Genomic DNA, 19,969 nt, shown 5'->3' with positions numbered 1-19,969 from the left:
CATAATCTCTCTCCTATCTCATTAATAGCCCCCTCATTAAGCCTCCCTAATTACCTCCCACAATTCCCTCTCATCCAATTTAATTCTCCCCATTAAATTTGAATTTAAATTCAAATTCATCCCGCCAATTCCACTTAATATGAAATTTAATTTTAGATTTTCATTCTCTCTCCCCAAATTGATTTGGGATTTAATTAATCTTGCCACCTAGGCAAGTAAATGACATTTACGTTTCACATCAACTATTGTGTGATAAGCAAACATCAATAAACATTGTCAAAAATCCTGTGCTTCATTATCATGCCAAACATGTTTCGATAGATTTACACTTCCATATCTCTTCAACCTTCACTGACTTGTCAACAAATTATAAACATTCTCACCTAGGCATTTACTCTTATAATTTTTGTAAGATTAAGTACCAACTTGGGAATGATAAGTATTTACTATCTACCTTGTGTTGGGATTTTGAAATTCAAATAAGGAAGCACATAGACTCAAGTTTTTTATGAGTTTCTTTTGGTGGGTTTTGAAGGGTTGTCACTTGGTTCTATGTTGTTTTGTATTTTCAGTTTTTTTCGTGTTTTATGATTCGATTTGCTGTTAATATGAGGAAAGTGATTTTGTCGTCTCCTCTAGCAATTGAATACAAATTCTATCTTTTGTTTCTTTAGATGCTTGATGGTTTAGCTTTCTTAATGTTGCTAGGATGATATAATGAATGCAGACCACATAAAAGAAATTAAGATTATTAGATTAAAGATCATTAAATGCACATGACGGTGCAAATATGAAAAAAAAAATAGAATTAGAACTCAAATAATGGTGCAAAGATCTAATAAATTTGAAGAGAATAAGAAATTCAAATCACACAAAACCATCCAACAGTTGAATTTTAATATCATATTTAACCAAAATCAAGAACTCTAGCAAGCAATTACAAAGTATTTTAAAGAAAATAAAATGAGGAAAGAAATTGCCAAACTAAAGAAAATATAGGCATCAAGTTGGTATAAGGAGACGACTTTCCCTAAAATTTTGAAGTCACATTTATAATACACAAAACCATCCAACAGTTCAATTTTAATATGATTCCTCATGGCTCATATACGACATTGAACAAACATTTCATATTCTTGTTTAAAATACTCATCCTATGCGACATTGAAAAAAATTGCAGAGGTCGGAATATGCCACCATAAGCTGCTTCGGCAATTATAAAGCACAACTCATGCTGTTAAAAACTGAAATTTGAGAGAGAAAAGCTTGAATTTTATTATGAAACATGCACCCTATTTATAGATCTATACCAGATGCTTAAATAAGTACAGAATAATGAGTAATACATTCTTTTCTAAATCAGTTGTCTAGTTATGGAAGATATTAAATGTGATTCAGGCGGGCTTCCCACGGATCATTGTTTATGATTGTGGGATCACAGTAACACAGCGGAAGGCTGAGATTTAACACATGCCATGCCCAAGAAGAATCAGACGAATTAGATAAATCTAAACCAAAAACGGCAAAACTTTGATCGATAGTTCCAAACTACAAAAAATTATAGGTGCCAGCAAAAATTGCATGCCCTTAAGTTTCTAAGAAAACTGTGGATCATCTGTAGAGCGCCTCTTAGACTACCAAAAACTTTTGCATGTGACTGTAGCGCCACCAAATTATGTTGGAAACATGAGGCAATAATTGATTGCAATTTTGTCTTGCATGTGGGATTGAATTTTTTTTTAATATATTTCAGAGAGGATTAGGTGAACGAAAATTTGAATTTTATGGCAATTACACTATCTGAGACATCCAAACCATGAGCCAAATCAATTAATTCATTAAAAAAGGCACAGGACAATACCTGTTGTTACAAGTCAAATGTAAACTTGCAGATCAGCATCAACAATTCTCACTGTTCTTCTCTATGGTTGCCTTGAAGCCTTTGTTGGGCACTTTAAACTCATCTTCTCACACATTTTTTTGTATAGTTTGTAATGTTCAGTCACTTATTATAACATGAATAACTATGAAACTTGATTTCTGTAATTGAAGTATCATTTTTTATAGGATAACTTTGACATTGTTTTCTCTCAATCCGTACCATTCATGTATTTAAAATATGATATCTACATAATACTTAACATTCTTTTTAATAACTGAACGATTTTGGAAATTTATTTCTATAGCATTCATACTTTTTTTGATGGTATTGCTTACATCAGTTTCAGTGGAATTTTGGAGTTATGTAATTATTTTACAATTTCATTGGCTATTTTTCATTATTGCAGCGATCCAAGGGAGAGCCATTGCGCGGTTTTGAGGATGAGAAGTTCTGTTTTGTTGCTTTAAAGCGTGGCAACCGGCCAGAGTAAGAACTTTAGCGTGTGAATGATATATAAAATTTATCCTAAAAGACTAATTTTAGCTTGGTTATCTCCATTTTTTCTACTAAAATTTTGACCTAGCTTATTATGTGTACTATTGATGTCAAAACAGTGTTTCTCCTTTTTCTGCATTTTTATGAAACATAGCTTCAGTTTATTTTATTTATTTATTTGCTTTATAGGATTAATTAGCAATATTATTAAAAGATAAAGTTATTATGTAGGTATGATGGATTTAAGTATTTGAACCTATTATACAAAAGAATTAGGATATTGATGAGCACAAAACTTCTAGGGTAAGATTAGGTGATTAAAATAGATTAAGTTCCTTAAAAGTATTGTGATAGGAGAAGATTTTGGAGGTAAAAATTAAAATTTTAACTGTAATTAGGCCAAATATGATGTATGAACTTGAGTTTTGAGCAGTTAGGCAGTCTTTAATTGACAAGTTTAAAAAGTTGAATTGAGAATATTTGATATTTGGTAAAACTTGTTAAGGATGAATAATGAAATAATTAATGGTTGGCGTTGTATCTATTGAAAGGTAAGATAGTGAAAAATAGGTTTGTGGTTTGGTTAGTATAACAAAAGATAAATGATGCACTAGTAAGACTGTTAGTTAACTTTATGTTAACATATTAGGAAGATAAAAAAGTCATACTCTAGGTAATATGAATAGAAGTTTTGCAAAAGGCTTTGCACAAAAATAGGTTTAATACCTTATGGAATACTCAGTATGGATGAAAAGAGAATGAGAGTTTCTACAAGGTATGACTGGAATGAGGTTCATTAAACTAACAACAAACAGTTATGGCTAATGGTGATGATGATTGTTTTTATGTTGCTGATCAAATTGAAATTATTGATTTTATTTGGGTGTTGCTCCTTGAATTTTTTACTCGAATCTTATGAAATCAAATAGGATTTTTTAATTTAATTTCACTTGTGGTTCCACTTGAAAGTTTGGTTTATAAAGTAATTTTGAACACTGTATCAAGGTGATGCAGTAATTACTAACTATTTTTGGACCGAAGCTAAGAGCTATCTTGCATGTTTGTTGCAATAGGTATGCAGTTAATTTTGTGTGTAGTGATGCATTGTAAGCCTGTAACTTTCTTGAAATATACATAGATGTTATTTCCTATCATATCTTCTCCTAATGGGTTTTTTTTATCATTTGAACTGTTAAAAGGTTATCTTGTGAATGGACTATCTGATAATTGGATTATATGTGTGTCATTTATTGGTCAATCTCCGTTTGGTTTGCCTTGGCTTTATCATATTATCAGGCCTAAACATAAATGATATAGAATATAGTTCAAGCGCATTCCCCTTATTTAAGCAGTCAAATATTATTATGAAATTTAACATTCCCAAACTTTTATATCCCCTTGACTGTAGTATCATGACATCTATACATCCAATATTTCATATGAATATTATAGATCTCTCATCTTTTGCATTATCAAATTTGGTAATAAATAGTTTACAAGTTTCTTATGGAAAGCATGATAGGTAGCTTAGTGTCAATATGCTGATTTACTTTAGTAAGTGCAAAGCATCGTTTAGATAGTTTTTAGTAAATAACTTTATGACCTTAAGAATTCAAAGCCTTAATGTTTCCTATATAAAAAAAAAGATATCTAGACCAATATTTTATGGCAGTTTAAATGATTTAAAATAATTTTCTTTTGGTTTTCCTTTTTCTTTTTCTTTGTTTTTTTTTTCTTTTTTGTAGGGAAGCTTGGCCGCTGGATGGTATGGAGTTTGAGACGTTAAAGGAAAGACTTGCTAAGAGGAAGCCGGAGGATCTTATCATAGATTATGGTAATAAACATTGTAGGCTATATATATTTAAGATTTTTGTTCTGTTCTCATCTCTTTTTATTATGTTGGACTTTAAAAAGCTGAAGCTTGAATTTGTCCATACAATTGGATTTGAAGGTTTGTTTTTTGTGCAGCCAAACTATTTGACTAGATTGGCATAGTTATCATTGTCTAAAATGCATTTCTTAGTTCTTCACAAAGTTTTTTAAAAAATGCGTGCGGCCTTGTGATTCTATTACACCATTTTGATTGTTTATCTAATGTTTTTTCTTGTGTATCTGTTTTCTTGTGTTGAATAACACGGCAAGGAGGGGGCCCTCGCCGCTTTGACAGGTCAGCAATTCATGGGTTGTAGTTGAAAATTTCCACTTATGACACCATGATTTGTGGGATTTATTCCAAAATCCATGGGATATGATTAAAAGATTTTTCTCTTTCATTTATTATAATTAATTAGATTAAATGACTTTCTTTTTCTATTTATTCTCCTAGAGAGAGAGAGAGAGTGTGTGTATATATATATTCTAAGGAATAAAATTTGAATTCATTTTTCCCTAAACAATTTCTTCATGGTATCAGAGTTTATGAAAATCCTAAGCCTCCTCTGAGTGTCGACGACAAGCCTTCCTCCATTTCTTTCAACCTTCAGCTGGCGGTAACTCTCCATCATCCTTCCGATAGTCTCTTCAAGCATATGTAGCCCTTTCCTAAAATTTATCTTCTCTTTTAACCGAGGAAACCCAACAATGTCCATGGATAGCAATATCTCATCCTCCTACCCAAATATTACCCATTTAAACAACAGAAACTCTTGATCTGCTGACAACTTTTCTCCTCTCATCACAAGCTACAAATTTAATGGGTAATTTTTTTTTGCAAGTCTCAATCAGTGAGAATATTTATTTGCGGGAGAGCGAAAGAGGACGATCTCATTGGTGAAGCCCCTATATCACCACAAACCGATCCTCTCTATAGAAAATTGAAAGCAGAGAATTATCAAATCATTTCTTGGCTCATCAACTCCATGAATGTAGAAATCGGGGAGAACTTTCTTAGTGCTATATCTAAAATTGGTACAATAGAGACATAAAGGGCTATTCCATTCAACCTTTAAATATTCTAGGATAAATTTTAGCTATGGCAGTTCACTTATCTAAATTTGTCTTATGCACTTGATGTTGCCACTTCATTTTTTTTTTTACTTTAAATAAGAATGTGCAGTATCCTGAAGTTAACATATCAATCATAGACCCCATATATCTGGCATTTGTATAGGCTTCAAGTGTGAGGTCCCTGCCATGTTTGAAACAAATTTCTTTATTTGAGATTCATTTTTGATATTGTAAAATTTAATATGTGTTGCACTCTTGGTGTTCACTTCTCTTTTCTGTTTGTGTGTTAAACTTACGTGCAACGCTCGGACGCAAATTTACAAACTCTACCGCCGCGTATTTTCTAACACGCAACAATATGCAATTATAAAGTATGACTATTTTGAATTGTGTTTGAATCGACTTACCACACAAACATCATATGCAATGTCATGTTTAGCGGGTGATATGTATATAAATATTTCATAAGTCTTTGATAAGTGGGTTATTTTAATTAGTCTTTTGGACAATTAAATTTTATGGGGCTCTTGATAGGCTTGCATCTCAACTTGTCTTTATATATCAATAGGATGTTTTTCTATCGTGATATAAAGAACCCATGATCTGAGTGCAATCTCAATGTTAGGAAATACTTTAGATTATCTAATTAATTTATTTCAAAATCTTGGAGTGACCTCTTATTTAAAATTTCCATACATTCCAATTTAGCATATCCTATAATGTTTTTGTTGACAGCATAAATGTCACGTGTTTCACAAATAATTTATGGTATTCTTGACTCTGTTTTATATTCCATGTCGAGCATCACATTAGCGAACCTCCTAAACCATAGTCTTGGGGTTTTCTTTAATACATATAATGCTTTGTTTGAGTAAAAGTTCATAATAGTACCTCGACTATTGACAAATGTCCAATTTAATCCTAAAATTTTGATGTGCCTCAATTTAGTCACTTAACTATTAAAAATTATCCAATTTGGTCTCTGTTAAAATTTCGTTTTAAATTAATGAAAGAAGTTGTGAGCATTCACTTCTATATGGGTATTTTAGTAAAAATATTTTTTACCTAATCGTTCGAGTTCCTGCTATGATTCCTGGAGATGGAACTGGAGATCGAATTATGGGAGGGAGAATAATTGCAGCTGCGAGCAAGGCACCGTGCTTTGATGCTCTACGAGCGAGACACGAAAGGCCGTGCTGCTGCGAACGACCATGAGATGTTGCAAGCGAGACGCAACACACTATGAGCGAGATGTGAGACGGGTGTTGCGACGAGTGACTGTGAGTGTTGTGAGAGGCCGCAAGAGTGACCCTTGCTGCTACGAGGGACCGCGACTAATGCGACAGGCTAAGCGATCATGATGTGCTTCAACATCCAAGGACGTAGACAATGAGTAATGTGTGACATTCAAAAGTAAATGAAGACAAGTTTGCTTATCTTCATAATATCCTTTATTCATATGATTTTGATTTTTTTGTTCTTAGAAATTATTTGTTCGATAAGATAAAATAATTTATAATGTTAGGAATTATTCGTTCACAACTATATTACAATTTGCATGACAGAGGTTCAATTTTATTTGTGCTGTTTGTGTTTATTTTTTGAGCTATTTGAATTGGAACAATAACATTTATTTAACTTTTGTTAGTTCTTCTAGAATATGTCACAATAATTAAGCATCAAGATTTCTTATTAACTTTAGTGAGAAGTACATTTTAAGATGAGATATGAACCATGTATCTTAGATAATATTAAAAAAATGAATTAACTTCATTGTGAAAACAACTTTCATTTAGTAGTAAAATTTCTTTTGCTCTATTTTCTCTCATTTTGTTAGCACGAATTGGAGACGAAACTTGTAGGAAAGAACAAGGGCATGAACTTGTAAAGACTGCTCAAGTTGTTTTTAAATAAATGTTAAGTGATTCATATCATTAATACTCTTCTTTTTAATTTTATTTATTAGGCTCATCCTAATTCAGAGAGAATTGAGAAATAACTGTTGAACTGCCTATTTCTTCTAATAATATTGTGGAATCCTCGGGTATTTATTCAAGAAAATCTTTAGTCTAAAGGAATCATGATTGGACCAAAATCCTGTGTCAAAAGTGTATTAAAATTAATGATTGTGTTATTTATAGTGCCTTGATCCCAAAGACTCTTCCCCTCCCAACCCACACTATACTTACTAAAATTCTACTTTCAAAAATTTTTCATATGTTTGTAATTGTTACAAACTGTGATTTGAGAGGGAAAAACTTATTCTTATTCATTACAATCTTCCATATTTATAGATCTATACAAGACATCCTAATGAGGAAATAATAAATTGCAGATTTAATACACAAATAAGAAAATAAAATTTTTCCTAAATTCGTTCCCTAATCCCAACCATGTCCATGTATAGAGAGATCTCATCATCCTACCCAAATATTACCGGTTTAAACACCGAAAATTCTTGATTTACTGGCAACTCTTCTCCTCTTTCTCCTCTCATCACAAACTACAAATTTAATGGGCAAAATTTTTTGCAATAGTCTCAATGGTGAGAATATTTATTTGCGGGAGAGGGAAAGAGGACTATCTCACTAGTGAAGCCCCTATGCCACCGTAAACCGATCCTCTCTACATAAAATGGAAAGCAGAGAATTATCAGATCATGTCTTGGCTCATCAACTCAATGAATGTAGAAATCGGTGAGAACTTTCTTAGTAGTATATCTAAATCTAGCACAATAGAGACATATAGGGTTATTCCATTCAACCTTTAAATATTATAGGATAAATTTTAGCTATAGAAGTTCACTTATTCTTAGTGCCATATCTAAATTTGGCTTATGCACTAGATGTTGCCACTTTTTTTTTTTACTTATAATAGGAATGTGCAGTATCCTAAAGTTAACCTATCAATCATAGGTCCCATTATCTGGCATTTGTATAGGCTTCAAGTGTCAGGTCCCTGCCATGTTTGAAACAAATTTCTTTATTTGGGATTCATTTTTGATATTGTAAACCATGGTTTAAAATTGAGCAATATGAGGCTCGCCTTGAGGCCCGCCTTTGCGCAATTTCAATAAAAAACGCCTCGATGCTTACGCCTCGAGTTTTTTTTTATGAGGCTTGCGTCTCAACTTGGTTGAGGCCCGCCTCGTCTCACTGGCATGGGGCTTACGCCTCACGCTATATATATTAAAACTTACATAAATCTTGAAGTAAATGCCTGACATTGGACTCTATAGGAGAGGTGGAAAGGGAGAGAGCAGTTCATCATAATAATGATTCAAATGAAGAACCCCTTAGTGATGAGTGCTGATGACTTATGAGTTCTTATGTGATATGCCATTGCTATTTATTTTTGGAAATCAGAATTATATGTTAATGAAAAGAATACTGGGATTTCAGAAAGATAGAATTTTGAGTTGAACTATATTTCATGTTGTCTTATTATTGAGATATTTTAATTTCACTTCATATCTTATGCTTTTTTATGTTTTATATTATTCACTCATTAGTATATAACAAATTTATCATTTTATGTTTCTGCAATCTTTTGATTTTGAGGCTTACGCCTCAAAACGCCTTGAGGCTTACGCCTCGCCTCACGAATGAAAAACGCCTCAATACCCAAATACGCAATTTTAAACATTGTTGTAAACTTCTGCAATTATAAAGTATGACTATTTTGAATTATGTCTGAATCAACTTACCACAAACATCATATGCAATGTCATGCTTAGCATGTGATATGTATATAAACATTCCATAAGTCTTTGATAAGGCTTTTTTTAATTAGTCTTTTGGAGCATTTTCAAGTTTATCATTAAATTTTATGGGGCTCTTGACAGGCTTGCATCTCAACTTGTCTTTATATATCAATAGGAATGTTATATATTTTTCTATCGTGATATAAAGAGCCCATGATCTGAGTGCAATTTCAGTGTTAAGAAAATACTTTAGATTATCTAATTCATTCATTTCAAAATCTTGGAGTGACCTCTTATTTAAAATCTCCATATATTCCAATTTAGCATATCCTATAATGTTTTTGTTGACAGCATAAAAGTCATGTGTTTTACAAGTAATTTATGGTATTCTTGACTCTGTTGTATATTCCATGTCGAGCATCACCTTAGCGAACCTCCTAAACCATGGTCTTGGGGTTTGCTTTAATACATATAATGTTTTTTTTTAGTAACAGCTCAAAATAGTACCTCGATTATTGATTAATATCAAATTTTATCCCAATGTTCGCAGTGCCTCAATTCATTCGCTCAACTTTTAAAAATTATTCAATTTAGTCCCTCTGTTAAAATTTCATTTTAAATTAATGTAAGAAGTTGCAAGAAGTTGCTTCTTTGTGGGGGTATTTTAGCAAAAATATTTTTATCTAATCGTTCGAGTTCCTGCTATGATTCTTGGAGATGAACTGGAGATCAAATTATGTGAGGGAGAAGAACTGCAACTGCGAGCAAGGCGCCGTGCTTTGATGCTCTGTGAGCGAGACACAAAAGGTCGTGCTGTTACGAGTGACCGCGCACTCGCGGTCGCTCACGAGAGCGACACACTATGAGCAAGATGCGAGATGGATGTTGCGGCGAGTGACCGCGAGTGTTGAGAGAGGCCGCAAGACAGACCCTTGCTGCTATGAGGGACCGCGACTCACACGAGAGGCTGAGCGATCATGATGTGCTTCGACATCCAAGGACATAGACAATGAGTAATGTGTGACATTCAAAAGTAAACGAAGACAAGTTTGCTTATTTTCCTAAAATCCTTTATTCATACGATTTCGATTTTTTTGTTCTTAGGAATTATTTGTTCGACAAGATAAAAATAATTTATAATGTTAGGAATTATTCGTTCACAACTGTATTACAATTTGCATGAAGATGGTTCAATTTTATTTGTGCTGTTAGTGTTTATTTGCTTGAACTATTTGAATTGGAACAATAACATATTTTTAACTTTTGTTAGTTGTTCTAGATTATGTTGCAATAATTAAGCATCAAAATTTCTTATTAACTTTAGATGAGAAGTACATTTTAAGATGAGATTTGGACCCATGTATTTTAGATAATATTCAAAAAATGAATTAACTTATTGTGAGAACAACTTTCATTAGTAGTAACATTTCTTTTTCTCTATTTTCTCTCATTTTGTTAGCACGGATTGGAGATGAAACTGTAGGAAAGAACAAGGGCATGAACTTGTAAAGACTGCTCAAGTTGTTTTTAAATAAATGTAAGTCATTCATGTCACTAATACTCTTCTTTTTAATTTTATTTATTAGGCCCATCCTAATTCAGAGAGAATTGAGAAATAACCGTTGAACTACCGATTTCTTCTAATAATATTATGGAATCCTCAGGTATTTTATTCAAGAGAATCTTCAGTCTAAAGGAGTCATGTTTGCACCAAAATCCTGTGTCAAAAGTGTATTAAAATTAATGATTGTGTGATTTGTAGTGCCTTGATCTCATAAGACTCTTCCCCTCCCAACCCTATACTTACTACAATTCTACTTTCAAAATTTTTTTATATGTTTATAATGATCTTCAATTTTGAGTTTGCTTCTAATAGATATAAATTTTTTTCACTAATTATTCACTCTTATTATTAAGTAGTTAAACATGTATTATGATTTATTAAATGATAAAATAGATCAATATAAGTAATGTAATCTCACATACCCTTGTCATACCTAAATTACCCTTATATTTAATTTTGGAGTTAACTTTAACACTTATTTCAGCCTTTAAAATTTAATTGGTTCAATTTTTAATAGTTGAGGGACTAAATTGGGGGGAATGCATAACTCTGGGACTAAATTTAGCATTTATCAGTAGTCGGGGCACTATGTTGAGCTTTTACTTCCTTTTTTTTATTTCTCTTTTTTATTCTGTATTTGAGCCAAATTCCATTGGGACCTCCATGGAAACTTCTTCCTCTATATCATCATCATGTAGGAATTCATTCTTCACATTGAATTATTATAGTTTGTAGTCCTTATTAGTTGCTAATGATAAAAGAACTTAAAAAATGTTCATTTTAGCAGTTTGAACAAACTTTACAGGATAATCGGTCCCATATGTTTGACTGTAGCCTTTAGCAGCTAGTATGGCCTTAGAACTTCCTAATGAGCTATCAAATTTATATAAATTTTACAGTAAAGGTTCATCTACATCCCACTAGTTTCTTTATTTTTCGTACTGTCAGACATTCTCATGTTTTGTTCTTTTGAAGGTCTTCTATTTATTCTTTTACCATTATTTCAATTCACATTATTTAAAGCTTTAGAGATAGTTTTATGGATATAAATAGTGTGGAGGGTAGTAAGAAATGATTTATTTAAATATAAGTTTGATTTAAATTGTGCACGCCTCATCAAAACCTGAGGTGAGTTGTGCTGTTTTATTTGAGGAATATATGCTTCACATAGCACCTAATGAGGTGTCAGTCTCGATTCTAAATAAACCTAAGACCAATGGAGCATGGGAATTTTTGTGATCCATGGGAGGAAAAATGTATTAGTAATTTGTTGCAAATTGAAAGAATGCTAGAAATAAGACTGCAATGATAAAGGCCACAACTGGAAGATTGGGTGGAAAGAAAAGGGACTTTTAATAATGAAGGCTTGCATGTTCTTGGCAATGTAGCGATGCAGGTTGCAGCTTATAAAAATGCTATGAAAAATCCTAATGCTTTGATATCATGACAATAATTGGAGAGAATTTGAGTGGTTCATTTCATCTTTTAGGTTGAATTTATATAATTCTAGGAAAATATCTAGTAAGAAATAGGCAACAATTATGGAATTAAAAATGAATATAAAATCAATTACAATTTAGGACAATCCATAGATTGGTGAGGTGACATTAATAATCTTATGGTTCACTGAGGTAGCTTGTAGTGAATAAGAAAAGGTGGACGATTGTAGAGCTCAGTGGAATGTTGATGTAGGCGGAATTTATAGAGATTGATTTTTTTACGGAGGCTTTGGGAAATAAAACTTGATTATGAAAGGGGTGTGCAAATGAACAGTCTAAATTGGCATGCAATGTTGTTGGAAAAGAATTAGCTTATAGAATTGCCTTAGGCCATGATTTAGAGCAATGAAATTTGCTTCATTTTGATGTTGTACCTCAAATAAGTAGTATCATTGTTTTCTAATTATGTTTTTATTATATTTTCAAATGAGCTACTCATATTATTTGTACAGGGTAAATTCATGGCAGTTAGGAGGAAGTGTGGTAGATTGTGACTGAACATGTTAGTAGTATAGTAGGTATTGGATTAGCATCCATTAAATAATGGATTATAGATTGAAGGTAAAAGCTTTGCTTTTCTTAAATTTCAAGGCAATGTTGCTGCCATTGCTCAGGGCACTCACCTAAGAGATATAAGACGCTACAAAGGATTGTTATATCACTCATAAATTCATTTTAATAATGATGCGTAACTTTTAAGAGTATAAACTAATAATCATTACATTGAATTTATTTTAATAAAAATAATGAATTTTTAAATTTCATTGCATTCAAAGTTCAAAAATCTTATTAAATGGATTATTTTAAGCAAGTATAATTAAACTACTTAGTTAATAGCATATATAGACTAATGATGCTTTAATTCTATTCTGTCGTTGTCATCAGTCTTTTCTCTATCAATTGATTCGTAGCCCTTCATCTCTTCATTTGTTTCCTTGAGGAATCATCCTATTTACTTTAAGTTCTACTATTATAACTTAGTTCTTGAACCTATATTGATTTAGTTTTTTCTAAGTAGTATGATTTACTTTTTTCTACTATATCTTACTGAAGTTCTGAAATATAGCCTTCATATATGACATCAAGGCCTTTCAATATTTTGAAAAAATAATTAATGCAAGCGTCATACACAATTTTGTGCAACTTTTCGATTGTTTCTTCAATCAGATGTCAAAATTTTTTTCAATGAGTGGCTTCACTTGCATCATGATTATAAATTTGTGATTTTCATAGTACAGAGTTCTACAAATGGCTTGGCACTTGATACATACATTTTTCATGCTTTCATGCTATTCATAACATATTAAACTAATTTAATTGATAGAATTCATGTGGTTAAATTAAGGTTGTTAACTGGGCTTTTACAAGCCCCCGATCCTCTTAATTTTTTTGAACATGTTTGATGAATGTTAGGCTTCGTTTGAGACAACTTTTTTACTGCTTAGCAGCTTTTTAGTATAAAAATTAAAATTTTGTATTAAAAAGCTACTTCAAGAAGCAGTAAGAAAGCCGCCCCAAACGAGGCTCTAATCTTTTATGAAAGTTGATAAAGTTCAATCTACATATTGTTTGGATGTTGCAGATGAACACAAATGGTGTGTTTTATGCTTAAAGACCTTAAAATGCCATAGAACTGAAAATTAACTTGTGAGGAGAAGTATCTCCTCCTAGGAGAACAAAAAACAGGGCTAATTCTCTTTTTTTTACTCTTTTGATGGCTTACTAGCTGTTAGTTCGAGCTGCCAATCTTGTGAGCTAAGATGAAGGTGAGTTTAGGGATTCGTTTGGGATGGCTTTTGTACTGCTTTTAAAAGCAGCTTTTGAGTGCAAAAATTTTAACTTTTGTACTAAAAAGCTGTTTTAAAAAACAGTAAACAAGCCGTCCCAAATGAAGCATAGTTCATACATTTTTTGGACCAACTTTGCTAACTATATGTATTATATTTTAGTTCCATGTTTTCTTCTTGAAGATCTAACAGGAATTGAAACTCTTATCTAGTACTACAACCACATATTAGATGTTCTGTTGAATCTCTCTCCATTCTCGTTTAATTCCTGTCAGAGGATCAAATCGAATTCAAGACAGACGAAGATTTCTTGGATGATGAAGAGGAAACTATCCCCTATGCTTCAGATGCTTCTGAGATCACTTTGTTTAACAAGGATGATGAAGATGATGACGTCGATAACGATGAGCAGGGCCGTGCTGATCTCGGCGGCGGTTGGGGTCGGATTATATACGCGCCAGTACGAAGAGGTAAGCGAATTGCATTAGATGTGTGCAGGTCCACAAAAAGGGATGCATCTGAAGGAGCCTTTGAGCGTATAATGATCACAAAGAGAGAGTGTCCTGATCTGCATCTCCAAGCTCGCAGGTCTCTTTGGGGTGATCTTTGGCCCTTCTAAATCGGCATCTGTAATTACGTGTTGTTTAGTTGGTCTGTGTGGTTCTAAATTTTGATCTTAGTTTTGTGAGCTTGTATTTTTATTTCTCTTTAATTTTTCTTACATTTGGCAAATGATCGTTCTCCTTGTTTTCTTTGCATGGATGTGCATTCATTTAAACTTTCTGTGCAGGATTGAATTCAGGTAATATAATTTGTGATAGAAATTTAGATGATTGCTTGATTGAAAAGTTTTGCACTACTCGATTAGCACCTTTATGCTTGTTCTATGTAATGGTGGCCTTGTCATCAAGGGCTGCTAGCGGCGGAGGTGGGTCATTGATGGCGGGCAAAGAGTGGTGTTGGTGGTGGTTATGGTGAGTAGTAGTGGCGGTGAGGGTGGGTGGCTATGAAGACTGGTGGTTGGTAGTGGTGGCAGTAGACGGTGGCGTTGGTGGTAGCGGTGGTTAGTAGTGACAAAGGAAACATGTCGACAATGAAAAAAGAATTTGGTCAAAATTGAGTACTTTTATTTTTCATAAAAAAAATGAATTGCAATGTTTTACATTGGAAAAATAATACTTTATACTACATTAATTTTTCATCCAGCTAAAAATATTATCAAAATTCCTACAAAAGAAATACTTCACATTTATTCAGTTGCTTGAAAAAAAATGCAATCAACCAAAAATAAGTTATGGGAGTTGATATAGTTTCTTTTTATAAATCAGTTGGAAAACTATGCAACAAAAAGGAAGGATTTTTAGTTAGAAATAGCAATTTCAACAAAAAATTGTGAAGCCTAATTGTGCAAAATAAAATATTAATGAAAAATAATGTTAAAATCCTACCATTTGTCTTGTCTTGAGGGAACTTTTATTTGGTCCGGTGAATGTACGTAGAGTTACGTTCGGCTGGCACTAAGATCGCTGGCACAAAACGAGAAATACCGAGCAATACCAACAATAACGAGAAATAATATTATGTGAAGACAAAATATCAAGTTATATCGAGCAATACCGAGTAATTTTAAAAAATACAGAGTTTTTTCTAGAAAAACTCAGTATTTTTTGGGATTACTCGGTATAACTCGGTATTGATCTTCACAGAGCGGTATTCCTCGTTATTTTCAAACAATATCTAGCAATACCGACCAAATACCGAGCAAAAATCGAGTAACAATCTTCTAATCGAACGTAGAGATACGTCCAATCAGAGGACGTAATAAAAGTTCGTCTTGAGGAGGCGAGTTTGAAAATTTCCTCCAGGATTTTTCTTCATCATGGAGCTATGGCTTCTGAAATGTGAGTTGCACGCATGACAAGCTCATTAAACAGAGCGGTAGCGGCAGCTGGATTTCAAAAGCAAATTCTCGTCTATTGATCTTTTTGATCAATAATCAAGCTATTTAAGCCGTAATTATCATTAAAAAATTTGTTATAAGAGCTTTTTTTCTATGTTGATTAAAGAAAAAGGCTTTGATGCTCATTATCAATGTTACATAGAATTCTCTATTTGTTATTATTGTAAAATTTTATTTGATTAATCATTAGCAATTTTACACGTGGGTTTCTTGATGAAACTTTTATGAAAGAAAAAGTTCATAATTAACTATGAAAAGTTTATTGGAGACATTTATTATAAGTCAAGGCCTGATCTCACTGATAATTCAATTTAGTTCTGAAGTAATAGAAATAAAAAAATTTTAGAATAATTAGAATGAATTTGGTTTAAATTTGATAGAGTTAGTGATTTTAATTCTTAGAGTGTCTAATCAACCCTAAATAAGCCAAGAATTTGAATGGAAAAGAGGAAATTTGAGGTTACCAAAAGTTCTCTTTGAGCAGTGCCAGCGCTTTGACATTGAACTCTCTATTGGGGAAGAGGGTTTAGAAGAGTGCTATGCCTTTGGTGGCACTGCCGCGTCACTCTACTCTCAAGTTTGAAGCATATGATCAAAGTATATGGTATATTCAATCGAGGGAAGTGGCACTGTAGAGGTGTGCACTGTAGTGATAGACTTAACATGATATTTTTTTAAAATAATAAATATCTAAACCCAATGGTAAAAATCCTCACCCAGCACATTGTTAGAGAAGAAAGAAGGGAGAGAAGGAGAGGAGAAGAATGAGAAAGAAAAATAAGAGAAGATTTGAGAGCTAAAGTATGGGTTCCATTCGTAGTTGAGAATTTTGTAGAGCATGAGATAAACTTTTAAACACGTCTCTGATTTCAATTTTAATAATTCTATAATAAGTTATGTATAAAAATATATTTTTCTAGGGGTTTTATAATGTTTTCACTCCATAACATTTTATATATTTCTATCTGCTTTAATTTTAATATTTTAACTATAAAAAGTTGAAATTTTATTAATTGTTTTTCTTCATGATGATTTTTATGAATACTGAACAAATGAGACATTCCTGATGGCACTAATAGTTCTTTGAGAGTCTTAAACTTCTATTATGAATATTCCTCTAAATTTGTAATTGAAATGGAAAATATTTAATGAGTATGTTTTTATACCTATAATATTGCTTATTATTGGCATTTCTGACACTCCATGCATTACCATAATTAGGTGTTAAAGGCATAATAATAATCTACAACATTAAATTTATATAATTCATAGTATGACATTAGATAATTTTTAATCTCTAAAATGCGATGTGTACTCTTTGAAATGATACAAAGGCTCTGTATGTTCTATTTTAGCCCCCATCTGTCATATGTAGGTTTGGGAGGGATCTTTGCAAGTGGGCCCACTTGCTGAATGTGAGTGTGGGAGATTATTTTTTTATCTTCTTGCCCGACTTGATGAAAGCAAATGAGATTAAAAGGGAGCTATAAACAAACATCAAGACATGCACAATATATTTATGCATTGCATATTTTGATCATCTAATGAATTAGGTACAAATGATATTCTAAGCTAGTTTTGGTAACTCTAAAATCCCTGTGTAAATTCTTATGAAATAAGAAGGTTAAGTGCAAGTAAGATTCTGATCATAGCTAGCATTCTTTAACATCTCTGATATCCCTATGAAGGTTATATGTGAAAGTACAAGTAATAATCTTGAAGTCAAATATATTTAAATAATCCCAACAAACTACTTTTTGCTAGTACTAAGTTCATGCTTTCTTATCAACTAAACATTTGAATAAATTATTAATAAAATGGATATTAATATGTGTAATGAGATCATCATAAAAGTTTATTAAGGTAATGGTGCTCACCTTGTTAGATTTCTCTAATATTTGAGGAAAAGGGAAGGGCGCAATGTTATAGGAAGAGATTAGGACAGGATAGTTTGATTCAAGACACTTTAGGTATTCTTTTGTAATTCGGTTTAATTATGATGATTTATAGTTGCATGAAAATTGGATTACTATATATGAGGTTTGAGTAATGAAAGTTGGATATTTTTTAGATGATGTTCATTATTTCAAATTTTGTAGTTAGCTGTGGTTTATTCTGCATTTTAGTTGAGTAAAAATTTAGGTTTATGAATTTATTCCTTTTATTAAATCTCGAGGCATTACACTTTATTGAATGAAAAATAATCTAAACTAGCCATGTACTTTTGGCTATGTTCATCCTCAGTGTATGCATGCCCTTTTGACTAAGTTTTTTTTTAATCCAATAATGTCCTTTGGATTTGATACCCCCTTTAATTTGTTCATACCATTTTGGCCAAACCTACCCATTTTAGTCATTCCCTTTTGACTAGAATATTCTTAGTTTAGTTAAGAACTTCTAGTTAAACTATTTTTTAGCTCAACCATATCACGTTTGGCCAAGTTAATTCCAATAGAAACATCCTCTTTTGATTCTACTACTTTTACAAGTGGCCTTCTTTATAGGCCCTCTTAGGCTTAGTCAAACTACACTTGGTTGAGTCTTATCCCAACTTTGTCATGCTCTTTTATTGATTCATTTTGTAATTTAATCATACATTATGGTTAAACACCATTTTACTTCGAGTATACACATATACTCATATCGTTCCATTCCTTCCAAGCGGATGGTCTTTAATCAACTTTTTCCCACACTCTGCATATTAAGAGCCCCTCCTAAATATATTTAACCTTTTCTATCCTTCAAGTTATTGTATTACTCCTAAATTTTTTATTGAGTTATTGTTTTAATTTAATTTTTGGTGGGGGGCTGAATCAATCAATACAGCTTGTTATGTAATAAATAGAGTAAATGTTTAGTATAATCATGAAGAAATCTTATGAACATTAAAAAGGTTAGAAACCTAATGCCTCTTATTTATATATGTTCATATGTGACCATCTAAAGAAGTTAGACCCTTGATAAGATGAATATATTTCTAGGAAGAATATATTTATGTTACATTTGATGAAGTATATTAAATTCAATCCAAAATAGTGATATAGCAGATGAATACATTATTAAAGGTAAAAAGTTAAGCTTTAAAGAAAATATGGATGATACTAATGATATATTTACTCCCAAAGTTCCCAATAAATGGAACCTTAGATCAAAATGTCATTGGAAACAAATATATGTTTAAGAATAATGAAAATTAATGACTTAAATATAGCGATTAAAAATCAGATAAGATAAGTAGTTAGAAAGAATCATCTTTGAGCTCTCATATGTGTTTGTAGCTAAATTAGAGGTCATTTAGTTGATTTATGTCTACATTTTTTTTACCCATCCCTTAATTAAAGATCAATGTTATAAGCTTTGAAGATGTTAGGCATGTTAAACCCATCTTTATGGAAAATGGTTTTTTTCTACTTAAGGGACTTACTTGTATATATTTTAATGGTTGTGTTAAATTGATTTATTGTTTAAACTTATTGTTATGTTGGACAATGGTACTTCTACTCCCCACTCCCATAAGGGAAATATGATGAGTCTTTAATACATATGCACTCACTCTTAATTGCATGCACTTGCTTACTCATATATTCCACATTATTGAAATTTCTATGTTTAAACATGATCTCAAGGAGAAAGTACCTATTCTAAATATTTTCTAAGTAGAGCTATCATTATCAAAAAATGGGGATTGTTGACCCTTTGAGCCTACTATATAAACTTAACTTGATGAGAATAAATATACTACGAAAATTTTTCTAGTAAGTGTTTGAGTTTTGTACATATGTACTAGAAATTCAATCAGGTCCAACTAACAAACAAGCTTCAGACAATGTTTGTTCATGAGTTGAATCCGATTCAATCAAGTTGAAAATAAATTTGGAGCAATGTTCGAAAATTATAATAATATATTTAAGTTCATTTTGATTTTAGTGTTCATAAGTAAATGCATACTATTGCTAGAGACGAAAACTTTGTAAAAATATATAGCATCACTAAATTTCATCAATGATCATCAATTAGCTAGAGACAGAAATGAAAACATTGGATTGAAATGTTTCCTCAAAACCATTACTCATGAATGAAGATCTAAGAAGAAGAAGATGTGAGAATATGAGGTGTCGATCAAGTTGTTCGAA

At 32.0% G+C, this 19,969-nt stretch overlaps 1 protein-coding gene across 1 annotated transcript in view; it reads left to right on the top strand.

The window, feature by feature from the left end:
- LOC110111282 overlaps positions 1-14,709 on the top strand; it is a 44,649-nt gene extending 29,940 nt beyond the window's left edge. Inside the window, exons 11-12 of the mRNA XM_020843076.2 lie at positions 4,123-4,211; positions 14,152-14,709. Of these exons, the coding sequence (XP_020698735.1) occupies positions 4,123-4,211; positions 14,152-14,495 (433 nt within the window). The 3' untranslated portion in view covers positions 14,496-14,709. The remainder of the gene's footprint in view (positions 1-4,122; positions 4,212-14,151) is intronic.
- The last annotated feature ends 5,260 nt before the right edge of the window (positions 14,710-19,969 follow it).

The sequence above is a fragment of the Dendrobium catenatum genome, unplaced genomic scaffold, assembly GCF_001605985.2.
Source record: "Dendrobium catenatum unplaced genomic scaffold, ASM160598v2 fragScaff_scaffold_1165, whole genome shotgun sequence".
NCBI classification, from domain to species: Eukaryota; Viridiplantae; Streptophyta; class Magnoliopsida; order Asparagales; family Orchidaceae; genus Dendrobium; species Dendrobium catenatum.
The sequence above is the reverse complement of the archived record's forward strand: the minus strand, read 5'-3'. Positions and strand labels throughout refer to the sequence as shown.